Raw genomic sequence first — 27,022 nt, forward strand, 5'->3', positions numbered from 1 at the left:
GAGAAAACTTGCTTACATGCTGTGTGCCAAACATAATAAGCCCTTGGCGGGCTAAGATTGAACCATGGACCCATCACGCACCAGAGATGAACGATTTGAAGGCGATGAAGAATATTTTATAATTCCACAGTAGTATTAATAATTGTTTGAGATTCTTAGTATACTATGTGATACACAGGTTACACGAATTTTATTTTGTTCTTTTTGAACTAATGTTTAAGAGGACCAGAAGGATAGATTTCAAGAACTACCTTTGGTCCAAGGATTACAGTTTTAATTTTACAGCTTTATACACATGCATTCAAATTATAGTGCCATTAGATGGTTGTATAAGACTCTTGTTGGACTTGACTTGATTTTGAGTTTAATGTCCCTTTTCACCAGCGAGCCTATATGAGACGTGGACCTACTGATTTACGGGAAATTCGAAGCACATGAGCTCCCGCCGGGAATCAAACCTGGGTAGACTCTTGTTGGAATAAATGTTTTCGCTGGAACCTTTTTTAAAATTTAATGTAAAACTTTAAACATAATGAAGAAAATAAGAACATGCTGAGGTGAAATAAACTTAAACTCCCACCTTGCAAAAGAATTAACGAAAACAACCTCTGTTTTCAAGCTGAGACTATCTATGGTTGAGATTGACCACCAAATATAACGATTATTTTTCTCAGATGATGAGTTTGTATGCTTATGCCAGTAGCTAAAACTGAAAAGTGAACCAGGTAGTGTTTGTAAAATGGTATTACATGGTTCATTTTCAGAACATGTGCAATTGTGATGGACAAAAATTCCATGGGTAGTGGTGCTGGTGGACAACAACTTCACGAAACATCTGTTGGTATTAAAATTAACGATACATGAACTTTCAAAAGACGAAATGTTTCTTTATCTGGACTGTTAATACTTTTTGAAATTTCATCGGAACAAGCATTCAACTTAAACTATAATAAACGAACGAACTATCTAGTTGCATTATAGGAGGGCGATACAGGTGTGGATGAAAAGTTTATGTATTGATTTTTGAATACGAGTTGTGTGCGAGTAATTCAATTTTATTTAACTTTTAATATTAGAGATTATTTTATACGACCATTTAATATTTTATTATTTCTTATACATATTCGCTTTCATCATTTGTCCATTGTAATGTTAGTAGAAAAAATGTTTTATTTAACAACATGAGCACGAAAACCCACAAGAAAAATAATAGACAACATTCATAATTATCACTGTACGGAATACTTCTTTAAATGGAAACAGTTTGATCCATTGTTAGAGTGCACCCATCTGGCACGAGGATCCCTAGTTCAATCCCAAGACCGTGACAATTTGTGATGGACAACACCCTGTAGATATTCTCAGGGTTCTCCATTTCCTACCACTTTCTTCATATTCAACATTTTTACAATCATTAACCATTCAACGTTGCCTACTTGTAAAATGTCTCGAGTAGATGAGTATATAAGACTCATACCAGAACAAAATGTTTTCTCTTTGCTCTCAAGCCAGAAAAAAATGAGAAACTCATATCTACATGCCAGAATAAGTGTTTTCCCTTTGCTCTCAAGCCAGAAAAGAAGAAACTCGTATCCACGAAGTGAAATTTCTCGAGTCGCTACTCGCCAAATTTCACAAGTTTCATATGAAAATGGATGTTTATTCATTTTCTTCTTTGTCCCCTTTTACTTCTCTTTCCATCAACTTTCATTGCAATCATTCCTCTCACCACATATTCGTTTGTTGTTCTCATTATTGGACCATACCACTGCAGTCTTCTTTCTTAGATCTTGTTAGATGTATCTACAGCCTTGGTTGTTTCTAGGGATGGCCACAAAATTCCGGTTCTGGCGGAACCGGTTCTTGGTTATCCGGTTTTCAGAACCAGTTCCAGACCTGGATCCGAGAACCCGGTTCCAGAACCGCATCTTAGGAACTGGTTCCAGACCTGGATCCGAAAATCCCGTTCCAGAGCTGGATCCGAAAATCCTGTTCCAGACCTGGATCCAAAAAGCCTGTTCCAGACCTGGATCCGAAAACTCGGTTGCAGAACCGGATCTTAGGAACCGGTTCCAGACCTGGATCCGTAAGCCCCCAAAGACCCGTAAAGAAGGTACAAAATTCGCCTTCAAAACACTGCAAAGAGGATCACGCGCTTGTGCCCTCCCCGCCTAGACCCACTTATGCTCCCCAGAAAACATTTTTGGGCCACAAGTGCGTGTTTAGCCAAATGAGTTTGCCAGTTACCCAGTTTGTCTAGTCAAATGAGACAAACGGTCCCGGGTTTGACTCCCGGTGGGGGCACTCGGTCGAAAAAGTATAAAACGCTTTTTCAGGCCAGCCACCCTAAATGAGGTTTTCCTGGGTTTTCCTCATTCACACCAGGCAAATGCCGGGATGGTACCTAAGTTTAGTGATGAGCGCAAGAGTCTTGGTCTTGCAGTTTTTGCAAGAGTCTTGCATGCAAGACCAAGACCAAGACCAAGACCAAGACCAGGAATCCCGATGCAAGACCAAGACCAAGACCATACCTGCAAGACCAAGACCAAGACCAAGACCATATCTGCAAGACCAAGACCAAGACCAAGACTCTTGCGCAAGAGTCTTGCACAAGTAAGGTACTACTTGATTTTTTATAGAATGTAAAAAGGAAGGGGAAAAATCATTACATCTTTCACGTGAACTTCTTGGCTCCAGTAAAAATACCGCCGGAGTGAATTTGTTCCCAGTAGTTTATGCAATCCATGTGAGTCAATTTGCTCCTGTAACATATAGCTACAGTATGTCGTTTTTTGAATCGGTTGTTCACGAGACCATTCTATAATTCTATGAATTATTACAAGCTATAATAACTTCAGTGTCTGATTTACTTTGGTCATCATTTGATCATTCACGACGGCCCATGATTGGATTTTGGGAAATCATACGAAGAATAGTTGTGTCCTTAAGAAGTGGATAAGCAGAAATAAACTAGAGCATGTTATGGACACGGTAACTCAGTGGCAGAGCGTTCACCTCTGGTACATGGGGCCCTGGTTCGATCGCAGCTTGCGCTATGTGAGCTTTTTTGGTGAACAAACACCCTGTGCATGGGTTTTCCCGTTTCCTCGTACTTTCTTCATTCCACCATTTCTCATCATCACTGTTTCCTTTAGCCTCAGTGTAATAATCGTGGGACGTTAAAGTAGATATTTCATTTCATTTCAAAACATATTAATGGTGTTCTTCCAAAACTAAAGAAATGTAGTATTGAACATCGGCAATTCCGTACACCATAGGTGCCGACTACATGGGTATGGCCTTGGCTCTGAGGTTCAAGCATCCGTTGGAAATTTTTAATGTGTACTTATAAAATTAATATTGAAATAATATTTTCATGACATTGACAAAAACTTAGCGCATGTGACCGCAAGTTTGATTTCATAGGTGGATGCTTATACGTTGAATAATTGTTTATCAATATAACTTATAGCCCCCTTAGGTATACGGCATATCTAGGATTCAACGATATAACATTATACAACAATAAATAATCTATATTCACAACTGAGAGTAATTTCGTACTTATTTCAAATAACTTGAAGTTTGATGCCGTTATTATGTATTTCTAATGTAGGTCAAAAGTATTTATATAAATTGAGTTTACACAAAAGACATAGACAGTTGAGTCGTTTTCAGTTTTCACTCAAATTATATCAAAATATTGTGGCCGCGGTGGCTCAGTGGTAGAGCGTTCAGGTGTTTGGGGTCCCGCGTTCGATCCCAGCCCCCGCCAAGTGAACTTTGTGGTGGGCAAACACCGTGTGCGTGGGTTTCCTCGGGGTTCTCCTGTTTCCTCCCACTTCCTTCTTTCCACCATTTTCATTCATTTTTCATTATCACCGTCTCCTTTAGCCTAGCCGGCATAATCGTAGGACGTAAAACTCACAAATTTAATTTCATTTCATATTCTAAAATATTGAGGTTTAATTATTATTATTTTAATTTTTTCTCTCTATTTTGGTCAATATTGCAAAACATATCATCATCGTCATAATAATAGCTATTCTGCCATTATTGGCAGGTCACTTGCTGCAGCTGAGAAGCTTCGATGACTGTGGTTCTCAGCTAGTCTCTTCGTCTTAACGTAGCAATATTCTGTCTTAATATCTTTCTTCAACTACAATCTCCTTCGCCCCCTCCCTCTAGCACGTCCCTCATAATACAGTTCCTCCTCAGCCAATGTCGTCCTCTTCATTACATCTAAAATTCTTCTTTTCTCCCCTACTGCTACTATTTCTAAAACCTTCGCATTCGTTTTCCGTTCAACCCAGCTGATTCTCTCCTTTTTTCTCCATGCCCACATTTCGAAAGTCTAACTGTTTCATCGTTTTTGCGTAATGTCCTTGTTTCTGCCCCATACAGTACATATTAGAATCAGTAAAACAAAATCTCAATATTTAATTGGAAGTTTGTTTAATACAAGGATTAGCTAATCGTTGTTGAAAAGAAAGATCTGACGCCTTTAGAGTGTAAAAATAATTTTGGAATTTATGGTATTTCAGTGATCTGTGCCGTCTTGGTTTTCTTTCATGCGTCTCAATGTCAGGGGTAGCCTCCCCAGTTTGGGAACCAGTGGAGTATTGGATCTGTTAAAACATATAAAAATATTACGAAATATTGTGATTTATCTTATAAGTAGTGAAGCGTGATCACCCATTGAAAAAAAAAAAGTAAAGGTCATCGCCTATGTTGTACAGTATCATCACACTTACACGAAGGTAAAATATGTTACATTTAGAAACATACATTGTATTTCCCTCACTATTGGCGCAATGTAGGATTTATTATCCCTTATATCCAGAGTAAAATTTACTTATGAAAATCATAGATTTCTTAAAAGCAAAACTTGCAAGACTCTTGCAAGCAAGACCAAGACTGGGTGTGCAAGACCAAGACCAAGACCAAGACTAGGTGTGCAAGACCAAGACCAAGACCAAGACCGAGGGTTCCAGTGCAAGACCAAGACCAAGACCGCATGTGCAAGACCAAGACCAAGACCAAGACCACCCGGGTCTTGGTCTTGGTCTTGCATTTGCTCATCACTACCTAAGTTATAGGTCCCAGGCCGCTTCCTTCCTTCCCCAATCCTTTCTTCCTTCCCTTTCCCCGGATTGTGTGCTCGCCGATGAACGTCATCCCTCAAAACGTGAAGGGCTACATGGCCTTAGATGCCGAAAGCCGAGAAATCTAAATTCTAAATCCAAATGAGACAAGCGGCCGCCACCTGGGCGCGTGACTGTCGCTTCAACCATTTCATCTAGTACACTATTCACAACCTACCAACAGCTCGGGTTTAGCGTAGGCATGGCCACAAAGTTCAGGTTCCGGCGGAACAGGTTCTTTGAGATCCCGTTTTCAGAACCGGTTCCAGATTTAGATCCGAAAACCCGGTTCCGGGACCGGATCTTGGGAACCGGTTCCGGAGCAGGATGCGTTGAGACCCGAAAACCGGTTCCACCAGGAACCGGTTCTGGCTATCCCTAATTGTTTCCGTTACTCTATCATTCCTCAGTCTGTCTCATTTTGTTATTCAACACATCCAGCGTAGCATTGTCATTTTCGGTGCAAACATTCAATCTTTTTGCATGTGTTTTCTATATTGGCCATGTTTCTTCTCGTAATAATGTGTTTCTGCTGTTTCTAGCCTAACAATATACTTCTTTGACAGTCTTCGTTAGAGATTACGAATTAGATTTTTGAGCTTTCAGCATCTATCACACATATATGAGGGATGACTCCTTCGGCGATCACACTGCCCGGGGAGTTGGAGAGGAAGAAAGAAAAGGAGAGGGAAGGAAGAGGCCTGAGACTATTGTGTTAGGTACCATCCCGGCATTTACCTGGTGTGAATGAGGAAAACTCAGGATGACTGCTCTAAAAAAAAAAAAACTTTTACAAAGTTCATCCTGTGGGCTAGAAATAAAGTTGTTCTGCACTTCTGGCCGCCTTTTCACCCGGAGATCGCTTCAGTTCAGGCACGCACAGAAATGTTTGTTGGGAATAGGGATGCGCACGAGACAAGATTTGAGGCTGTCTCGTCTCGAAAATGTGCTGTAAAAGTGGTCACGACTCAAAAAATGTATTCTGCTCTATTGGAAGAGCTGTGTCTCGACTTGAATTTTGTGAGAAAAATTCTGTCTCGACCCGTCTCGTGCGCATCCCTAGTTGGGAGGAGTCTAAGCTTTGTGCGGGGTGTCCAACCCTACAAGTCCTACGTCTATGTCGTATTGAATGGGTATTATTATGCACCCGAGAAGACGATAAGTAATTATAAAATACTTTTACCTATATTTCCGGAGAAAAAATGATAGAACTGGATTGTTTTTATAGGAGAAAGAGTATAGATGAAGCGTAAGATCAACTTTTCATGCGACATCAATCATTTCCCTGTTAAACAAGTAGAGTTTTATTGAGAAACTGTACAAAGATTACCACGTCGAGTTAGGAAGTTTTTGAGAAGTCCGAACCAGGTGGCCCCCACCTACGGGTGAACTTTGTGGTGGACAAACACCGTGTGCGTGGGTTTCTTCGGGGTTCTCCCGTTTCTTCCCAATTTCTTTATTCCATTATTTAATTCATTATTCATCATCACCGTCTCCTTTAGCCTAACCGGCATAATCATGGGACGTAAAACTCAAAGATTTCATTCCATTTCACATGGAAACACTGAAACTTCTTGTATACCAATTATTGGTAGGCACAAAACAGGGGTGAATCTAGGGAGCGATCGGGGCGATCTCCCCCCAAAAGAGAAAACTTTCTTATTTTATATATAAATAAAATCCATCCCAGAGTTTGAAGCCATTAAAAGTAGCTCTAAGTAGCAGTATTACAACCTACCGCCCCCCAGAAGTCCGTCCTGGATCCGCCCCTGGCACAAAAACTGGTTTTTAGGATTTTATAAAATCCAACACCGTTTTTTGTAAACTTCGGTTTTCTATCGAAACCGGTTCAGTATTTTATAGAAAGAAACGGTTTCGGTTTTCACGGGTTCAAATTTCTATCAAACCGGTTTCAGTTTTCTATCAAACTACATAGTTTCTGTTTTCTACCAAACTGGTTTCTGCCCAACGTGCTGATTCTTCGTCGTGAATTCAGTGACTTTAGCCCGAATGGAGAATGTTGTTATGTCTTTAGGCCTGAAAGGAACTGGCATTGGCCACATTCAATCAAAGGAACTGAATCATTTTACAAAATCAATCGCAGGAGAACGCAATTGTTACATTTTCTAATACATCACATTAAACTTTAATACATTTAAATTTTGCACTATTAATAGAGATCCAGAGTTACGGATTGAAATTAAACTACTGCAGTAACATAGATTAAAAAAGAAAAAAAGTAGATTCTGAATATGAACTACTATTTAGTGCTAAGGTAGACCCTACTATAAATCACCACTGAGATATTGCAGATGCATTAAATCCACAAACCGGAAATCGGTTTCTAGAAAAACCGAAACTCGAAAAACCGACATTTCGGTTTTCTCTAAAACCGGTACAGTTTTTTCGCCGAAACCGGTTTCGGTTTTCTTCAAACACGGTTCGATTTTCACCGAAACTGGTTTTGGTTAAACTTTTGGAAAACACTCAAAACTATTTCTGTGGAAACGGATTGAGTTTCCGGAGAACAATGAAATACTATTCTGGTTAGAAATAGAACAAATTTTGGAAAAAAAACGGAACCGAGTTGGAAGAAAACCGAAACCGGATCATGTGAAAAACCGAACCGGTTTTGAAGAAAACCGATAACCGGTTTCGGTAAAACCGAACCAGTTTTGGAGAAAACCGAAACCGGTTTCGCTGAAAAACCGAACCGGTTTTTGTGGCCATCACTAGTAAAAACATACGTAGTTTGCAAGATAAGGGCACTTATTCGGGACGGAGTGAAGGACAATGGCGTCTTACAACTTGCAAATTGCCTCCTGTTTGGCACACAGTATCGATAAGTTAATAAAATGTATTTCTACCCGTATTCGACTGTATTATCATTCATATATCACTTTCCTGTGTTCCCACTTCCAAACTGAACAATCACATTTGTCTTCAAAACGCGTTGCCAGGCGTGTAAAATTCAATGAAGAACATGATGGTATTCATAATTAATATTGTGATAATATATATTGTGATGTTTTCTCCCTTCTGTCTGTAGGTAGGAGTGACACCAATATTTTCTTAAAAGCCTCTGTCACCAATGTGTTGTTTTGCGCAGATCCCCTGTCCAACAAAAATTTTGCAGTGGGAAGCACAACATAGTATCATATGTGGAAAACAAAAAAATCAGTTCATTGTTAAAATGAAGTTAATCCAAATAAATTATCCACCAGAGGCTGACACTGACAGTGAATACGAATATTAGTTTACAGCACCGGCATTTTATTTGTAGTCAATCGCGCAGAATTGGCGCTTCAAATAGATCGTTCTGCGCCAGAGCGGTCGGCTGCGGAACTATCCTGAGCGGTACTCCGAAAACTGCCGGTCTCTTCGTATGCATTGGGAAGACGGTGTTTCAATATGTCATTGCTTGCCATTTTTTTTTCAGTGAATTGAAATCCCGATTATGGGAAAATATTTGTCAAACTCCAGGGAATATTTGAAGATATTCAGCGAAAAAATAGGCCGAGAACTTAAAAAAAGAAAATGATTAGCGGGAATGTACACTTAAAGCTGTGAAAAAAACGACGTTTTGTTCTAGAGAAAACCGATGTTGGATACAATGTCGCTAGACGATTGTTTGCTTTTTGGCTACATTTATCGCCGATTATCGTAAAATATTTCCTGAAGTTTTCTCACTATTTTCCAACAATTGGCATTAAAATCCGTTGACAAATTATTTTTTAAAAAACGCTAGCGATGAGATACTGAAACACCGTTTCCCAAAGAGGCTGACTGGGTTAAAGTCTCGTTCACGTTAGTTCCGCGGCCAAGCATTTCGGAGAGAAATATCATTGTTCAATTTGAAGGTGGCCACACAGAAAAGTGCCATTTAAATGACAATACAGTCGAATAGACGTGGCAAATACATTTTATTAACTTATCGATACTGTGTGCCAAACAGAAGGCAATTTGCAAGTTGTAAAATACCATTACACTTCACCTTCTCCACAATAAATGTCCTTATCTTGCAAAATGCGTACATTTTTACATCACTGTAGTTGACACCCAAGAAAACCACCCGATACCAAAAATGAAGCGTCTATCTAAAAAAAAATAGTTACTTCAAACTTTTCGCAAAATATGTTCGATTTTGAAATTTGAACGTTTCTAATTCAAAGACACTTCAAATCGAGGATTTCTCCGTTTGCGTAATTGCTTCATCTGTAAAAACGAGTCGATTGAGCATAGTATCGATATGAAATCATAGTAACATCGCGCGACCTTCCCTTGTCAGATGCAATATTTAAAATGAATTGCTCTTTATCTAAAATATAATATGTATACACTATTTTATTAGTAGTACTATGGTGTGTCGCTTTGTTTCAGTTGAAGTTGGAAGAAAATAATTTCAAAATCTTTGCTTTTTTCGAGTTTGTTCATATTTTTTGGTTGGGTTTTGTTGCTTTTGTTCACGATTTCAAGATTCAGATTGAGCCAAGGAGTTGTTCAACATTAGACTCGGAATCGACATCGGGACTCGTGATTTTCGGGCAATACCCACGCAATGTCAAAGACCGGTTTCGGTAAAACTGAACCAGTTTTCCGTTTTTTCAAAAAAACTGGTTCCATCTGCAAATATATATATACAAGATAAATAAATTTACAGAAATACTCACATTTAAGCAAAATTCAACTGAAAATACGCTGTAACTGTCAATGTATTTCTTTTAAGATGAAAATAATATCGTCTTTTTTTCACCTCTCTCGCCTATTTATAATACAAATAAATCCACAATGCCACTTTGTTGCCGAGCGGCCAAATCGCTTATTTTTTATGCATATATTCCTGGATGCAATTTCCTGAGAGTTTTTGTCTCACACAAGTGGCCGCGGAGGCTCAGTGGTAAAGCGTTCACCTCTGGTGCATGGAATCCCGGATTCGATCCCAGCTCCCACCAAGTGAACTTTGAGGTGGACAAACACGGTGTGCGTGGATTTCCTCAGGGTTCTTCCGTTTTCCTCCCACTTTCTTCACTTCACCACTTTCTTCACCATTTCTCATTATCACCGTCTCCTTTAGCCTAGCTGGCATAAGCATGGGACGTAATACTCAAAGATTTCATTTCATTTCATTTTCTTGTCTCGCACACAACCTTGAATGGTGATTCGGATTCTACTGTGCTCTCTACAGGTCCCCGTACCTTATAATTGGTGATGACAATAAATATTAAAATATAGTATATTTTAAATATTAAAATATAATTAAACCGAATAGTATTAGAGGGAAGGTATATCATTCTACGGCTTGCTCATCTCTCGCGGAAATGAATATTCTTAATAATAATAATAATAATAATAATAATAATAATAATAATAATAATAATAATAATAATAATAATAATAATAATAATAATAATAATAATAAAGTCCTAATTGCCAAGCTGTCCTGTAACCAGGATGCGAAATTCTGGCAAGTTCCGCCCCCAAATTTTTGGTAGAAAATTTCCCCAACTAATAACAATACTTGGGAGTGAATAAAATGACCTTACTGTCAGAAGTTTGTACATTAACTGCAGTAACCCATATATAACTGACATGTATTTCGTATGTAATGAATGTTGAACTAGTGGTCACCGGTACAACTGATATTACACATATTAATAATATTGGATAATGTTGTATAAGAGACTAAAATCTTTTAATTTGACGTCCCGTGATTACGCTCTTTAGGCTAAGGGAGACGATGATTGAGGGAAAATGAACAGTGATTGAAGAATTGGTGAAATGAGGATGTAGAAGGAAACGGGAGTAGGAGAATGTAGGAGGAAAGCCCTAACTGCCAAGCTGTCCTCCAACCAGGATGCAAAATTCTGGACAGTTGGTGAGTTTTCCTCGCTCAATAATTTTGGCAGAAAATTTCCCCAACTAATAACATTACTGGAATGTGTGTGTGACTAAAGTGACACTACTGTGAGAAGTTTGTAAATTAATTGCAATAATTCGTATGTAACTAACATGTATTTCGTATGTAATGAATGTGGTTAGCAGTACTACTGATGTTACATACATTATTCATATTGGATAGTGTTGTTTAAAAGAGACAAACATCTTTAACATCCCACGTTTATTCTCTTTAGGCTAAGGGAGACGATGAATAAGGCAAAATGAATAATGATGGAATAAATGGTGAAATGAAAATGTAGAAGGAAACTGGAGTACTCGAGAAAGCCCATGGACTCGATGTTGTCTCCCTCAAAATTATTTGGCCAAGGATCGAATTAAAGACTCCAAACACCAGAGGCAAACACTCTATAGTGCTGCCAAAATGTCTTGAGCCGTGGCAAATATGCGAACTAAAGCTCACACCCTCGACACGCCCACGGTTGAGCCAATAAGGGTTCAGCTGTTGCTAAGCGAGAGAGCCATAGCCAAAGAGAGTGGAATTCCTTCAGCCGATAGCAGCGCTCGGAACGGAAGACTAGATGTCAAGTCAATATGGTATATCTATACCACTGAGTGACGTGCCCCTCCAACAACACTAATTCACTCGTCGTAAATTTCAAGTGCTGTTTTAGCATTACATGATTCAAAGTGTAAAAATTGAAAATAAACTTCTCAAACGCTGTATTAGTGTTGCATGATTCATCTATATTATAAAATTGAAAGTGACTATGTTTGTGACTCTTAATCTCTTGAACCGCCCGACCGATCTCGATCAAATTTTCAACAAAGATGCGGTTCTGACCTGGAAGTGATTTTAGCTATTTACTTTGACGGTACATCTCAGGGGAGGGGAGAGGGAAGGGGGACATAGAAAAAATAAATAAAACTTTATAACTCGTGAACCACCCGACCGATCTTGTTAAAATTTTCAATGTAGATGAGGTTCGGGACTGGAATGATTTTTATCATTTCACTTTGACGGTGCAACGTAGGGGAGGGGGAGGAGGAGGCGGACATACATGTAAAAAAATAAAATAAAAATGAAAGTGGCTGTCTATGTGACTTCACTCTCGAACCACCTGACCGATCTCGATCAAATTTTCAACATAGATGAGGTTCGGACCTAGGATGGTATTTATCTATTCACTTTGACGATAGAAGTTAGAGGAGGAGGTAGGAGGGGGAGATATATAAAAATAAATAAAACTTAATAACTCTTCAACCACCGGATCGATCTCGATCAAATTTTCAACGTAGATGAAGTTCGAACATGAGATGATTTTTGTCATATCACTTTGACGATGTAACTTAAAGGAGGGAAAAGACATTTACAAATGATCGAAAATGACCGATATTACTGTCGAATCTACAGCTTTTGAGATCGCTGAGATGAACATTGACACTTCTGATGCCATTTAAATCCAAATTCAGCCCCCCAAAAATCGTGGGAGGGGTATATATATAATTAAAATGACCAATATCAAGGAGCGCGTTAGTAATAGTAAAAAGTGACTGACTAACGAAACATATTACTACTGTATTTTTTCTTAATTTAACCCAGCGAAGCGGTAATTGATGCTAGTAGTATATAAATTAAAAATAGACAAGGTGAGTATACACAGACAATGCAGAGTATTTATCTATGTTTAAGAATACGAAATTCACTACGAAATAGACCTCAATAATACAATAAATGTGGTTTAAATGTTATATCACACTCTTCGTAAACTTCTCGTGATGCGGAAGGGGTTCTGGTAACTTCTAACATGAAATAAGAAAAAAAAAACTAGGGTAAAAATGTAGGACCAAAAAATAACGAAACAAGAATTAAAACTTTTTTTTTTTTTTGAGAATCGAGATGAGATAAAGAAACGTTATTTATAGTCTCGTCTCGTCTCGTTTCGTGCGAAAGACTATTCCATAGTGCAATTTTCAGAGAGATTTTGTATCGGATATAATCGTAAGTGGTGATTCGGGTCCTACTGTGATCTGTAGGTCCCATTGTCATATAACCTCTGCACTGAAAAGTAACGCTAAACCACAGCTAATCAGATAATCAAACCTAATACCTATTACAGAGATGAAATTACTATCTATACGGCTCGCCTATCTCTCACGGAAATTAGTATTTTTAAAGCTCTTTCTTTCTTTCAGTGTAACGGCCCACGCTTGTGCCCTTTAGGGTAAAGGAGATGGATGATTAAGGCAAGTGAATGATGGAATTGGTGGAATGAAAATGTGGAAGGAAATGGGAGTAACCTGAGAAGAAAACAAATAGACTCGAAGTTGTCCACCACAAAGTTATTCGGCCAGGGATCGAATCACGCGGACACCACGCACCAGAGGTAACCGCTCAACCACTGAGCCACCGAGTACCCCTTGTTTAAGGGACAAGAAATATCTGTTTACTTTCGACCTCCTTCGTGACTAAGCGGTTAGCGTACGCGCCTTTACTGTGGGAGACCCGGGTTCGATTTCCAGCTGGATAGGGATGCACGCGAGACGAGACGAGACGAGAAATGGAAAGGTCCCGTCTCGTCTCGCAGCCTCAAATGTTGGTCTCGTCTCGCGTCTCGTCTCGTCTCGCAAATGTGAAGTCTCGTCTCGCGTCTCGCATAAAATTATTAGTCTCGTCTCGCGTCTCGCGCGAGTCTTTCTCGCATGGTCTCGCAGTCTCGCATATATTCTGTTCAAAATTTTGCAATGTGTTATTCTATGGCTGTTGATGAATGATGATGTGATATTCTGTCCGAAGGCAGGTATTTGACCTAAAAGTCCCTTGGCAAGCTGAATCCTTGGTGGTTGGCCATTGCTTTCCATGGGATGAATGTTCATAACATCCTAAGGAGACGGAACCTAGAGTTCAACATGGTATCCGCACTTGTGTCCCATCCGCTCCAAATTAAAAGAAAAGTTGTGCTGGAATTTGATTCCTGGACCATTAATTTTCGTCAAATTCACCCTTTCCGGTACCCGGCTTTTTGGACTACTTTTTAGACTTTCAGTCAAGCAGCTACTGCATCGTCACTATTTATCCTAAGATCATGGTTCATACTTCATTCTCTTGAAAATGAAGCTGGCTTTCAAATGGTACCACCTGCATGCTCATACCATATACCAGGAGCGGGAAAAATGATGTCAAACGGAAAATTACGGAGGGAATTTTTCTCGCACTTTTGGCCCCTCTGGAGCGGCCCTGTGTGAACGTAGCCATCTAAAAAAAAAAAAAAAAATCTGATAAGTAGTACTTGGTATACTAAATGTGTGTGCCAAATTACAAGTTTCTATCTGGAATAGTAAGGGCGGGAGAAATTTTATCAGGAATTCCCACCATGCCCCAAATTACCGTAAAACACCATGATCTCAGGTAAAAAATTTCCTGAGACATCCCTAATTACCCTAGGGTCATGTTTCGCCCATCATTCTCTTCAGCTTAGAACTGCCTTTCAGGCGGTATGACTTACGTGTCTCCATCATGTATCTAAGGCGGGAAAATCCCGAAAAAAGAGATTTTTTGGGTCTAAATATCCTTTTTTTCAACTTTTAGCCCCTCTGGACGCCCCTGTTTTAACGCAGAGATCTGAAAAATCTGATAAATACTACTAGGTGGGCTGAATGTTTATGCAGAATTCCAATTTTCCAGGTGCAAAAGTAAGCCCGCCAAAAAAATATATACCGACAATGTCCCATATTCCCGTATACAGAGAAAAATTTTTAAACATTCCCTGAGTACATCCCTAATTACCCTAGTATCATTCAGAATGGAACTGCCTTTCAGGTGGTACCATTCACTTGTCTCCGTCATGTATCTAAGGCGAGAAAATCCCGTGAAAGGGATATTTTGGTAAAAATTTTCCTTTTTCAACGTTTAGCCCCTTTGTACCACCATGTTTTAACAAAGAAGTACGAACAAAAATCTCGTAAATACTCCTCGGTGGACTGAATGTTTGTGCACAATATCAATCTTCTAGGTGCAAAAATAAGCCCGCAAAAAATAATACCGATAATGTCCAAAATTCCCCTATACAGAAGTATATTTTCATAAAAATTCGCTGACACTTCCCTAATTACCCTAGGGTCATGTGTCGCACATCATTCTCTTCAGAATAGAACTGCCTTTCAGGCGGCACCATTCACTTGTCTCCATCATGTATTTAAGGCGGGAAAATCGCGAAGAAAGGGATTTTTTGTTCAAATATCCCTTTTTTCAATTTTTACCCCTCTGGATCCCTCCCTGTTTTAACGCAGAAATCTGAAAAAAAAATCTGGTAAATACTACTCGGTGGACTGAATGTTTGTACAAAATTTCAATCTTGTACGTGTAAAAATAAGCCCGCCAAAAAATAATGAACATAGACCGGCCCCGCAATATTAAAAGAAAATATATATTTTAGAATTATGACGTCATCACCTCCTATGTCTCGACGCAGGAAGGTGTGAAATCATACGTAAGGTCTTCTACAATGCCTCTGGACTTGAAAAGAAAAACGGACGAAAAAGCTCAAATAGAAGAGTTATAACGCAATGTACCATGAAACACCCCATATGGTACAGATGGTACCATAGGATCCCCAAAGGGTTATTAATAGCATAATTTACAGCAAAACCAGCATAAATTGGTGCTGGATCCAACATTGTTTTCCAGCTTAGAGGTCTCCAGCAATATTTGGCTCTTCTAAAATATCGTCGCCACTATCAACATTTACACGTTTTGGTCGTTTCCTTGAAGGGTGATTTTCCATTATAAAGATGTTTTTATATCATCAAAAGCGCTTGTAGACAACAAAAGAACTCCTCACAACACAATACGACCCAATTCTTTTGGTTCGTTCGCGCTTGTAGCAATGTTGCATTATCGCATTTTATCAACTTTCGCTTTCAACTTATAAAGTGTTGCCAGATCTAGAAAATAAAATTACTGACAGATATAGGGCCATTCCTACCATCTCGCATCAAACCTATAGGGCCATCCTACCAAACCAGTGTTTGAATTAAACTTCCGAACTAGAGGGGGATGTTTTTGATAAACATATAGAAAGAAAATACTTATTCCATGTAAAAATATCATGTTATTTCTGCGAGCCGGACCCGGGATTAACTTTGACGAGAGGGGATTTCCCCGCCATCCCCCAACATAAATCGCTCGTAATAATGTGAAAAAGACAGAAACAACAGAAATATCACATTTCGCAGCAATAGGGAGTCTTATTCGCTTTTCAGACCAAAAAACAGAAGTTCATGTATTCGTGCGCGCCCGCGTGTATGTGTTTTTGTCGCAAAATAAAGTCAGAAATCGATGTTGTAATAAATTTCCAATTTACAAAGCTTTTCTTTTTTAATGATGTTTAGAAACTAAAGAAGGCTTTAATTCTGAAAATCAACCTTGAATAATAATAAATCAAATAAATGTCTATTGTCCCAATCACTTTTTTGTTCCTGGAGGAATTAACACTCAACTTAGAAAATTCAATAAATGTAAAATCACTAAATATATAATTACATGTAATTCATAAATGTTGCGAGACTGCGAGAAGTCTCGCGAGACTTCTCGTGCGAGACTTAAGCGAGTCTCGTCTCGCGTCTCGTCTCGCATGGTTTAGTCTCGTCTTGCGTCTCGCATAAAATTTTCAGTCTCGTCTCGTGTATCGTCTCGCAAATGCGAGACGAGACGCGAGACGAGACGAGACTTCTCGCGTCTCGCGTGCATCCCTACAGCTGGAGCTCAAGTGGTTCGGATGCCACGTTAATCAGTAGGTCCACGTCTCATATAGCCTCGCTGCTAAACAGGACGTTAAACTCAAAATCAACTCAGCGGGGTGCGGTGGCTTAGTGGTAGAGCGTTCACCTCCGGTGCTTGGGATTCCTGGTTCGATCCCAGCTCGCGCCATGTAGACTTTGTGGTGGACAAACACCGTGCTCGTGGGTTTTCTCGGAGTTCTCTCGTTTCCTCCCACTTTCTTCATTCCACCATTTCATTCATTTCTCATAATCACCGTCTCCTTTAGCCTAACCGGCATAATCGTGGGACGTAAAACTTAAAGATATTCAAAATCAACTCATCTGTTTAATTTCGAGACGAGATGGGAAATTTCACGAAACCCGTGAACAACTCTTAATTCACTTGTCTTAAATATCAAACGCTATTTTAGTGTTAACATGATTTATAGTGTAAAAATGAAACATAGGCAAAAGTGATTATACGAACACAATGCAGATTTATCAACGTTTAAAAATACAACAATCATTACGCATTACACCTCAATAATACGATAAATATGCTTTAAATGTTACATATCATACTCCTCGTGAACTTCTCGCTGAAGTGTTCTGGTAACTTCTACATAAAGTAAGAAAAAATCAAAGCATAAATGTTGTACCAAAAATTAAAAAAACGAGAAGGAAAACGCTTTTTTGAGAATCGAGACGAGATGAAAAAGCCGTATTTTTAAATCTCTCTCGTCTCATAAGTTATCACTATTTCAGAGTGTGATTCCCAGAGGGATTTTGTCTCGGTTACAATCCTGAGCGATGGGTTGGGTCCTGCTGTGATCTGTAGGTTCCATATCATATAACCTCAGTAATAAAAAGTAACGTTAAACTACAACCAAATCAGGTGATTAAACCTAATACCTGTTACAGAGAAGGAATTATATTTTTTTTTACGGTTCGCCCATCTCTCACGGAAGCTCCTCCATGGCTAAGCGGTTAGCGTACGCGCCTTTGGCCTGGGAGACCCGAGTTCGATTCCCAGCGGGAGCTCATGTGGTGCGGATTCCACGTTAATCAGTAGGTCCCGTCTCATATAGCCTCGCTGCTGAAAGGAACGTAAAACTCAAAATCAATTCACTTTGTGGTGGACAAACACCATGCTCGTGGGTTTTCTCGGGGTTCTCCCGTTTCCTCCCACATTCTTCATTCCACCATTTCATTCATTTCTCATCATCACCGTCTCCTTTAGCCTAACCGGCATAACTGTGGGACGTAAAACTTAAAGATTTCATTTCTTTTTTCATTTTCAAAATCAATTCAACTCAACCCACCTCTCACGGAAATGCGTATTTAAAGTAATAATAATAATTATTAAAAAGTTGTAACTAGTGCTCTCAACGGGTCGGGTCGGGTCGGGTTGAATTGACTGACCCGACCCGATGACCTGACCCGAACCGTGATATGATCTGATTGACCTGACCCGATAACCCGACCCGAGCTGACCCGGTTGACCCGACCCGACAACCCGACCCGGTTGACCCGACCCAAATAACCCGACCCGAGCTGACCCGACTGACCCGACCCGAGTTGACCTGACCCGACCCGACCCGTTTGAGAGCACTAGTTGTAACTGCCAAGCAATTCTTAATCCGAGATGCGAAATCGTGATGGGGTAGCGGGAAATCCCAACGCTTAAAATTTTTGGAAGAAAATCCCCCCACTAATAGGTTACTGGGGAGGTGAATAAAGTAACACTTTTGTGAGAAGTTTGTCAATTAATTACAGTAACTCAACGTAATTAACGTGTACTTCATATGTAATTAATGGTGGAACCCGTGGCTTGTGTATGCCTTATCTTACAGACTTTAATAATTATAAATGTTGAAAAATATCTGAACTTCCTATTCTAATGCAGTTTTTTTTACTACTCTGTCTCAACCAGGGACGCACCCACTATGGGGGGGGGGGTGGACAAATCCACTGGGTCCGGACTCCTCCCAAAATTTCGTAACTTGACCAACGTTTATAGACTTTCTTAACATAATTATACTCGTTTAACACAGAAATAACTAAACGTAGGCTACAGATTTGATTTTAAGCCTCATTTGTGCTCTTTTTTTTATAAAAATAATCTAATTCTATAATTTTTTAATAAAAATACAAGTGACAGTAGTTAACAATTACATATTGTTTTTTCAAGTGCAGAATAAGATATGTTAAATATTACATAGACATATTCAGTGTTTCTTCCATACACCTCCGGAGCTTTGAGAGTGTTTCCCGGAGGCAGGGGTGCCTGCAAGGGGGGGGGCTATGACGCAAACTGCGTCATTGAAATATTTGGGGGGGTAAAAATCTATATATATATGTTTGAGGGGGTGTAAAAATTAATCGAAAAGATTTGTTTTTCATGAAAGAACACCTATGGATAGACAATTGAGGGGGTTGCGTCATGGAATTGAGGGGGGGGGCACCACTGCCCGGAGGAGCCCAAAAATACTTATTTAAATATAATAATAGAATAGTACCAGCAGTGCCCTCCGGAATATTAAGTGTTCCCCCCGGAACATTGTTTCTGAAAGAAACACGTATTGGACTGCCCAGGGTCGGACTGGCTACTATTTGGCCCCGGCGGCTAACATGTGTTGACCCCGAATTTTCAATCCCCCCTCAACCACCATTACCCTAAAGGACATGAGTCATAACAAAATTTTACTGAAATGCTCAAAGAGCTTGATATATGCAGATTGCTGCTGTGACTGTTCACAGGAATATTAGTTGTTGCACATGTTTTCCACATCTTTTTTCTCTTCCTCCTGATCTCCTCTCTTTATAAAAATATTCATTTGGCCCCCCTTTTGATTTGGCCCCTGCCTGGGCGTCTATCGCCGCCTGGGCCAGTCTTGGCTTGGGACTGTCCCCAAAAATATTTGGACCCGTCCCAGCAAACATTTCTCTGTTTGCTCCTGGTCTCCAATCCCCCACACACTTCGACTGTTATGATTTCGCACTATGCGTCCAACCATAAACATGCAAGAAGTATTTTTTTTTTAATCAACAAAAAGAGAAAGAAGCCAAACATTACGTCCCCCCACCAGGGGTAAAAGTGAGGGGAAACGCGGGGGGACGCCGTTACCACAGTTCAAAAAAAAAACTATGGCGTCTCCTCACTTCCTAAAAATTACAATGGACAAAGATAAACATGGGGGACGGAGTGACTTCATGCGTCCCCCTACCTTTTCAGATCCACTTTTACCCCTGACCCCCACGATACATTATTGGCACAAATACATAGTATACGAAAAGAGTGAGGGGGAGATAGATAAATTGTGCCCCTCTCCGTTCAATTTTTCTACCTGTATTCTAGACAGGCCCGTATCAAGGGAGGGTCTAGAGGGGCCGGGCCCCCCCTAAATTTTTGCTGGCCCCCTAAAATTTTTACAGTAGGCTTGCAAAAGAACTATAATATGGTGATGAACTATCATATGGTTGGATCGCCCCCCCCCTAACTTCAGCCCCCCCTACATTTTGGGGCTGGCTACGGGCCTGATTCTAGAGCTACTGCCAATTTACAATTCATGCAGTATTAACTACGCAAATAATTATCCTATGTTTAAACATACTAATTCAAGCTTAGGTTAGCTACACCATAATATTTATACACTTTTTATCCTTACCTGAAACTCAAGGCATTCTTCTATCCTACTTGGACGATCCTTCTCGAACACAGGACACTGAACAAACGCGGTATTTAAACAAAATCGACAAAAGCGGTCTATCGGCGTAACCGTATACATTGCGGACGACGGCGGCACAAAATTCATAAACACAACGTATGAATACACGCGGTCTACTTAATACAACCGTCTAGAGTCGAAGATGGCGCTGATCTCTGTGAGTCGTGGAGACGGTGTTGGCAATTCCTTTTCCGAACGTTACTACAAGAGTAGTGTTGCAAACTCAACAGAAAAGTTGCATTATTAATAGACAACTGATTACTTGACTGATTACAGTTTATAATCCCCTTTTTATCAACTTACATCGCGCGAAATAATATAGTTTAAATGCCATCCGAATATATTCTCCTATTTTTGCAGATCGAAGGCGACTTCAATAGCGAGAATTTTTAGCTGGCTTTCCAGCATTGACGCAATTGGCTAAGAAGGAGAGAGAAGTGATAGAGGGTATGTTGGCAGGAAAAAAGGGAGAGGGCGAATGAGACTACAATTAACGGATGATGTCAAAACAGAAACATCGTACGTGAAAAGAAGAGGTTAACGGAAGACCGCGGATCATGGAAGCTTCTCACACGCCAGTTACGTCAAGTGACCTGTCAATACTGACAGAGTACTTATACCAATGTGACGGAGAAACAGGCAAAATATTTCGAGGAAATTTGTTTACATACAATAAAAAGTTAAAAGGAGAAACACGTACTACATATCTGAAATATATATATTTAATCCCGATAAATGTAGTACAATGAGGAATATGAAGAATCTTGGGCGGGAAAGAGCGGGTCATATTCTGTCTCGAAATGAAAAAAAAATGAAAAGAGACAAATTAAAAAAGAAAAATTTATATATTTCTTGTTGAACGAATATTGTACATAAAAGTCGCATTAAAGCAGAAGACGACGAATTCATAAAAGGAATCATTAATTATTCTTCAGTCTTGTTCAAAGCACAATTAGTAAAATAAAAACATTTTAAGATTTCACCACAATCAACAGCACCATCAAGAAGATTGTAAAAGCTGCCACTCCTAGAACACACATCATTTTCCGACTTCTTTTCTGATGTTTCTCTGCTTTCTGCAGCTGCTGAAGTCCTTCTTGTACCTGCACTTGGACTTGTTCTATGTTGTAGTCTATTCGATCTAATACAGTTCCCGGTATTAGCCATGACTTCCAACAATGTATATTTATCCAAACTGGATTCAAAACATTCTTCATGAACATAGTCAAAGTGGTTGTCAGCCTCCTCGGATATGTCTCCTTCCGTCTTATTGTGTGTTATAGAAGAAAAATCTCGTCCAGTTCTTTACCAGGAGGTAATGTGCCTAAGATCGATGACACATTCCCGCGCTGGATGGCGATGCTGATACGTTGGAAAAGGAATGCAGTAGCTCGGGGGTCACCAGTTTTGATTGCTATTCGATGACCAACTTCATTAATTAAATTAAATCCTTCGTGACCCCAAGACCCACTGGTTTCTATTGCTACTGTTACAAACCAATATTTGTCCAATAGGTTTGAGTATTTTAGTCTTTTGTCTGATTCTCTGTGAGCGGCGACGAGACCTGCCTGAATTGAAGAATGGGGTAAGTTGGAAGGAGCAAACGTATCGGAACATGTGAAATCCCAGACTAGTGCTTTTCCATTTTTCCACGGTACCAAGGTCATGCCATCAGGCCTTTTACCATCAGAGCGGCAACAACCATTTGGTTCTTTTATTGAAGGAACTCCCGCTGAAACGAGGGCTCTACAAATAATGTCGTTTACAATATGATGTCGAGATTGTCTTCCCGCACTTTTTTTTACATGAAAGGCCATGTAATCCTTTATTATCGACATATGCGTTGCAAGCAGGACAAAAGTGAGGCTCACAAATATTAGCACCTAAGCGCAGAGCTGTAGCAATACGAAAGCTCTCATTAGAAAGGTGTAGCCCGAGTGTGTGAGAAGGTAGGGCTTGAAGCCATGCTCCGTTTTTGGAGGAAGAGACAGCTAACAGCCTGGCTTTGTCATCTGGGTTATTAGTTGATGATAGGAGTGAAGATAAACGAAGCTTGACTATAGGTTCATCCCAAACAGACTGAACATGTCTTTTGTCGATAGGTGGGGGATCCATTCCAACCAGACTAGTCCATTTATCGGTGCATTCTTGTACATCTCGAATCGAGTCTAAGTCAACTTCCTGTTGAAGAAGAGATCCAATTAGTTCTCGTGAGCCATAGAATGATGCGAGGAAAGAAGGTATGGCGATATCCATGGCTCGACGAATCCCAAGGCATCCATTCTCAACTGGTAAGGAAGCTTGTAATAGAAAAATGTAATAGAAAACGGAGAAAAGAAGTGAGAAATACAATAAAATAAAATAAAAGAGATTAAAGATCTTTCGTTAAATTTCCCGCGCATTCTTTTCCCGCCGAGGAACGAGTTTGAATTTGAGCGGACTTGTGTTGTGAGGCTGACACTAGCGAGTGTTGATTCCGATTGAAGACATTTCTTCCCAGTGGTGCCAACCTACAACTTTATAAAATCCCATCTTGAAAGGCGGGAATTCCCATTTTACTCTTAAATTTCTCACGTGCTATACTCATTACAAAAGTTACAAAATGTCAAAATTAAAACTGCTATGTGTTACTTACGTCTTTTTTTTTGTTTTCGATATTAGAGTGAATTATTCGTAAATTCCGATATTCTAACCTCTAATAAGTATTTTCCTTAATTAAAATAGATTATTGAAATTGTTGATGGAAACAAGCACATTTTGTTACCAGAATTTATAGTATTTCCATGACACGTTTGTGCCATAATGTTCTACTAAACGTAATCATACTTAAAAAAAAAAAGAAATGAAATCTTTCAGTTTAACGTCCCACGATTATGCCCTTTGGGCTAAGTGAGACGGATGATTAAGGCAAGTGCATGATGATAAAAGATTTAGTGGAATGAGAAATGGGAGGAAACGGGAGTACCCTGAGAAAACCCACAGACACTATGTTGTCTACCACAAACTTAGTTGACCGAGGATCGATCGAGGGACCCCATGCCCCAGAGGTAAGCACTGTACCACTGAGCCACCCTGTCATCCTTTAATGAAACTAAACCAACTTCATTCTTAAGTTATTTCGTGTGAGATGTGTTTAGAAATTGTCTGTTTCTCGTTTGGTAATTTCCTTCCTTCCGTTCATGATTTCTTTTTTTAAAACTCCAGAGTACAATCTTGGGTTCCTTGTTTGCTTGGTTTTTGAGATTCACAAGATCCTGTATAAATCACTTTTACGAAAATATGCACTTTGAAACAACAAAATTTGACACTTAACAATGATTCCACATTTTTTGAAGTAGATCTAGCCCGGGGCCGGGGGCTAGATCCCCCAGTTTTTTGAGTGGCAAAAATAATTTAAGCTATTATTTATATATTTTTGAAAGTTTATAGTAAATCCATACACCTATTATAATATGGGTTCTAGTTGCCAAGGGCGCCGATCCTGGGGGGACGAGGGGGACCGGGCCCCCCAAATATCATGTGGGTCCTATCTTATATTTATGAATATACAATATTTGGCATAATTTGAGTGCAATTTGTCTTAAAATTTTCATATATATACCTTCTGCATTTGAATGCCCCCCCCCCCAATTTACAGGGAAATCGGCGCCCTTGCTAGTTGCCCCCAGTTTTTACCTTCTAGATCCGCCACTGGCTTTAAGAATGCTAAATTAAATAAATTTTAGTCTACAAAGAAATTTATAAGAATGCTAAATTTAAAAAAAATTAGTCTACAAAGAAATTTTTCTGAGTTTTGTCACATACCCAATTGTGGTCTCTACTTTTTATTTTCGGAGGGAGAGAGAATATTTTGTGAGGATTGAACCCAAGTACTTGGAAGGAAATAAATACCACTGAATATGGGAAGTCTTACGTTTAGAACGAATTCGTCCACGAGATAAGAAATAATTTGTTTTGCCTCTTGTAAATTTTGTAGTAATCATTTCTCGTCACAATTTTCAAAGGACTATTTCTAGTCTCGTCTGAATTCTCGTAAAGATCCTTTTTTTTTTTTTTTGCCTCGTCTCCATAGGCGAAGATAGGTACTTCAAGCTGGAGGGAGGTCACATACACACAAATATATAAGTGGTTGTGTGTGTGTGTGTGTGTGTGTGTGTGTGTGTGTTCCAGCATAAGTTTGGAACTCTTGAAGCAATTTTAACAAAACTTGGTATACTTACAATCTGCAAAAGAGTACCGTTGCGGCAAGACCACCCTAGCACTCCTGGAGAGAGTGGGACGGGGAGAGATAAAAAAAAAATGATCAAAAACGACTGACATTAGTGCTGAATCAATAGTTTTCGGGGTTCATGAGTTGATTGGTGACAGTTCAGATGCCTTTTAAGTCTAAGTTCATTCCTCCAGTGAGGGCAGAAGCCTAGCACACCTAGAGAGAGTAGAAGGGGATGACATATAAAGGTGATCGGAAAAGGGTGATATTAGTGTCAAATTCGTAGTTTTCGGAGTAGCTGAATTAAACAGTGACAGCTTCCATGTGAGCAGAGATGAAGGTTTAAAATTGAACACATATAGGCGGATCAACCTCTTCTATGTATCTCAAGTTTGGATAAAATTGCTCTAGGCATTGTAGAGTTATGTTGGAACGCACAGATACACACACATATCCGCGGAGTCGACATTTTCTTTGATTCGCTTTCAATTTGCTCAGTCCCGAAAATCATCCTCTATAAGCACTTAGAAAGAGAGAAAGAGAGAAAGAAACTGAGAGCTACAAATGTCACGTTTTGGACACAATACTCCCTTTGTTTCGAAAGCAAGGAATAAGAAATCAGGGAAGCAAAAGACAGCTCAACTTCTTCTTAACACGTTGGCTTCCATGTGTATGGATTTCCATACACACAGCTCCTTCATGTAGCGTCTCCCTGTATGATTTTCCATACATACAAATATATATATTGCACTTTTTCACGTTCGCTCTATAGGTGTGTATGCTATTACATATATATGGTAGAAGTTAAATTTAATATCCACGCCGCGTATATGCAAAAACCATACACAAAGAAAATTATACATTTATGGGATTAAAACAAAGGCGAAAACAAAATATTAGTGGCGGATTGTTGCCCGTGGCGCACAGATGAGAAAGGTCAAAATACAGTATATAGTGGACGTCAATGTGTTAATTAGCTATTTGAGTTCTTGAAGTTAGGAAGGTGAAACTCGACATATAAACTCCTCTATAAAATAAATAAATAAAAAGTGAACAGCTAAGGGAGCCAATGTCTACAATACTTAAATTTCCAATTGTTTATTCAAGAAATGCCCAATATGAAGATTCACTAAATTTAGAGCCATGACATTTGGTATATAAACTCTTAACTAAAAGCAGGCGCGTACGTGTTTCAGGATTTTTAAAATTCTGCTCCTAAAGCGAAACAATTTCTACAGCGTTCAAATGTACGTTTCTTTATTTCGTATATTTATCCTTTCAAGCAAGGGCGCCGATTTCTCTGTAAATTTGGGGGGAGGGCATTCAGATGCAGAAAGTATATATATGAAGATTTTAAGACAAATTGCACTCAAATTATGCCAAATATCGCATATTCATAAATACAATAGGGGCCCACATGAGCTTTGGGGGACCCGGGACCCTCTGCCCCCTCCCCAGGATCGGCACCCTTGCTTTCAAGGATTGACTTAAGTTGGAATTCTGAAGTTCGGTATATAAATTCTTAATTAAAAGTAAGGGAATACGTGCCAGTGTTTCTGAAAATAACGCTTCTAAAGGGTTAAAGGAAACAACTTCTATAATATTCAAATCTATGATTTTTTTTATTCAAAAGAGGCACAATGTGAGGACAATTCGTTTAAGCTTAGGCTTTAAAGGTTGGCTGCCAAGGTGATTTGAGGGTACTGGTCCCAGGAGGCCATAAATTTCTTACCCTTGGCTCGATTATGGATAGTTATATCACATTTTTTGTCCCGATATTTTTTCTCCCGAAAATGTACCAATGGGAACCGAGCACCATATGTGATGCTCATAGACTCTCACAGTAATTTGTGATAACGAGCATCATATATGATGCTCAAGAACGTGGATAGGTTAGTAATTTGTGATATCAAGAATGAGCATCATATATGGTGCTCATGGCTCCATAGAGAAATAAGGTGAGCACCACATATGATGCTCATGGCAGTCATCCTGTTAAAATTCAACATGTTAGCACTTCATTAAAAATAAAAGACAAACTTTTTTTAGCATTTAAAAAAAATCCGCTTCTAAAAGAGGAAGTGCACAATTTATATAATATTCTAATTTTAGATTTTATATTCATACAATGCCGAACTTCAAGATTTGATGAAGTTGGAGGTGTGAAATTAGTAAATAAAGTATTCATTAGAAACAACTGACGAGCATACCCACGAGAGGTCACCGGATCAAGATCAGGAGCGTCATTTCAGACTTCGCTTGAGGAGGGGCAAGAGCACCACCGA

At 39.4% G+C, this 27,022-nt stretch overlaps 1 protein-coding gene across 3 annotated transcripts in view; it reads right to left on the bottom strand.

Moving 5' to 3' along the window:
• LOC145684924 (uncharacterized) overlaps window positions 1-27,022 on the bottom strand; it is a 204,000-nt gene that overhangs the window by 103,416 nt on the left and 73,562 nt on the right. The window contains exon 1 of one of the 3 annotated variants that reach the window (XM_081757276.1): window positions 20,468-20,663. The exons of the other annotated variants lie outside the window; for them this stretch is intronic. Within the exon in view, the coding sequence (XP_081613402.1) occupies window positions 20,468-20,614 (147 nt within the window). The 5' untranslated portion in view covers window positions 20,615-20,663. Of the gene's footprint in view, window positions 1-20,467; window positions 20,664-27,022 lie in introns of those variants that run through there. 3 annotated transcript variants of the gene reach the window in all.

This window comes from Thermobia domestica, chromosome 5 (genome assembly GCF_964235325.1).
Source record: "Thermobia domestica chromosome 5, izTheDome1.hap1.1, whole genome shotgun sequence".
In the NCBI taxonomy this organism is placed as follows: Eukaryota; Metazoa; Arthropoda; class Insecta; order Zygentoma; family Lepismatidae; genus Thermobia; species Thermobia domestica.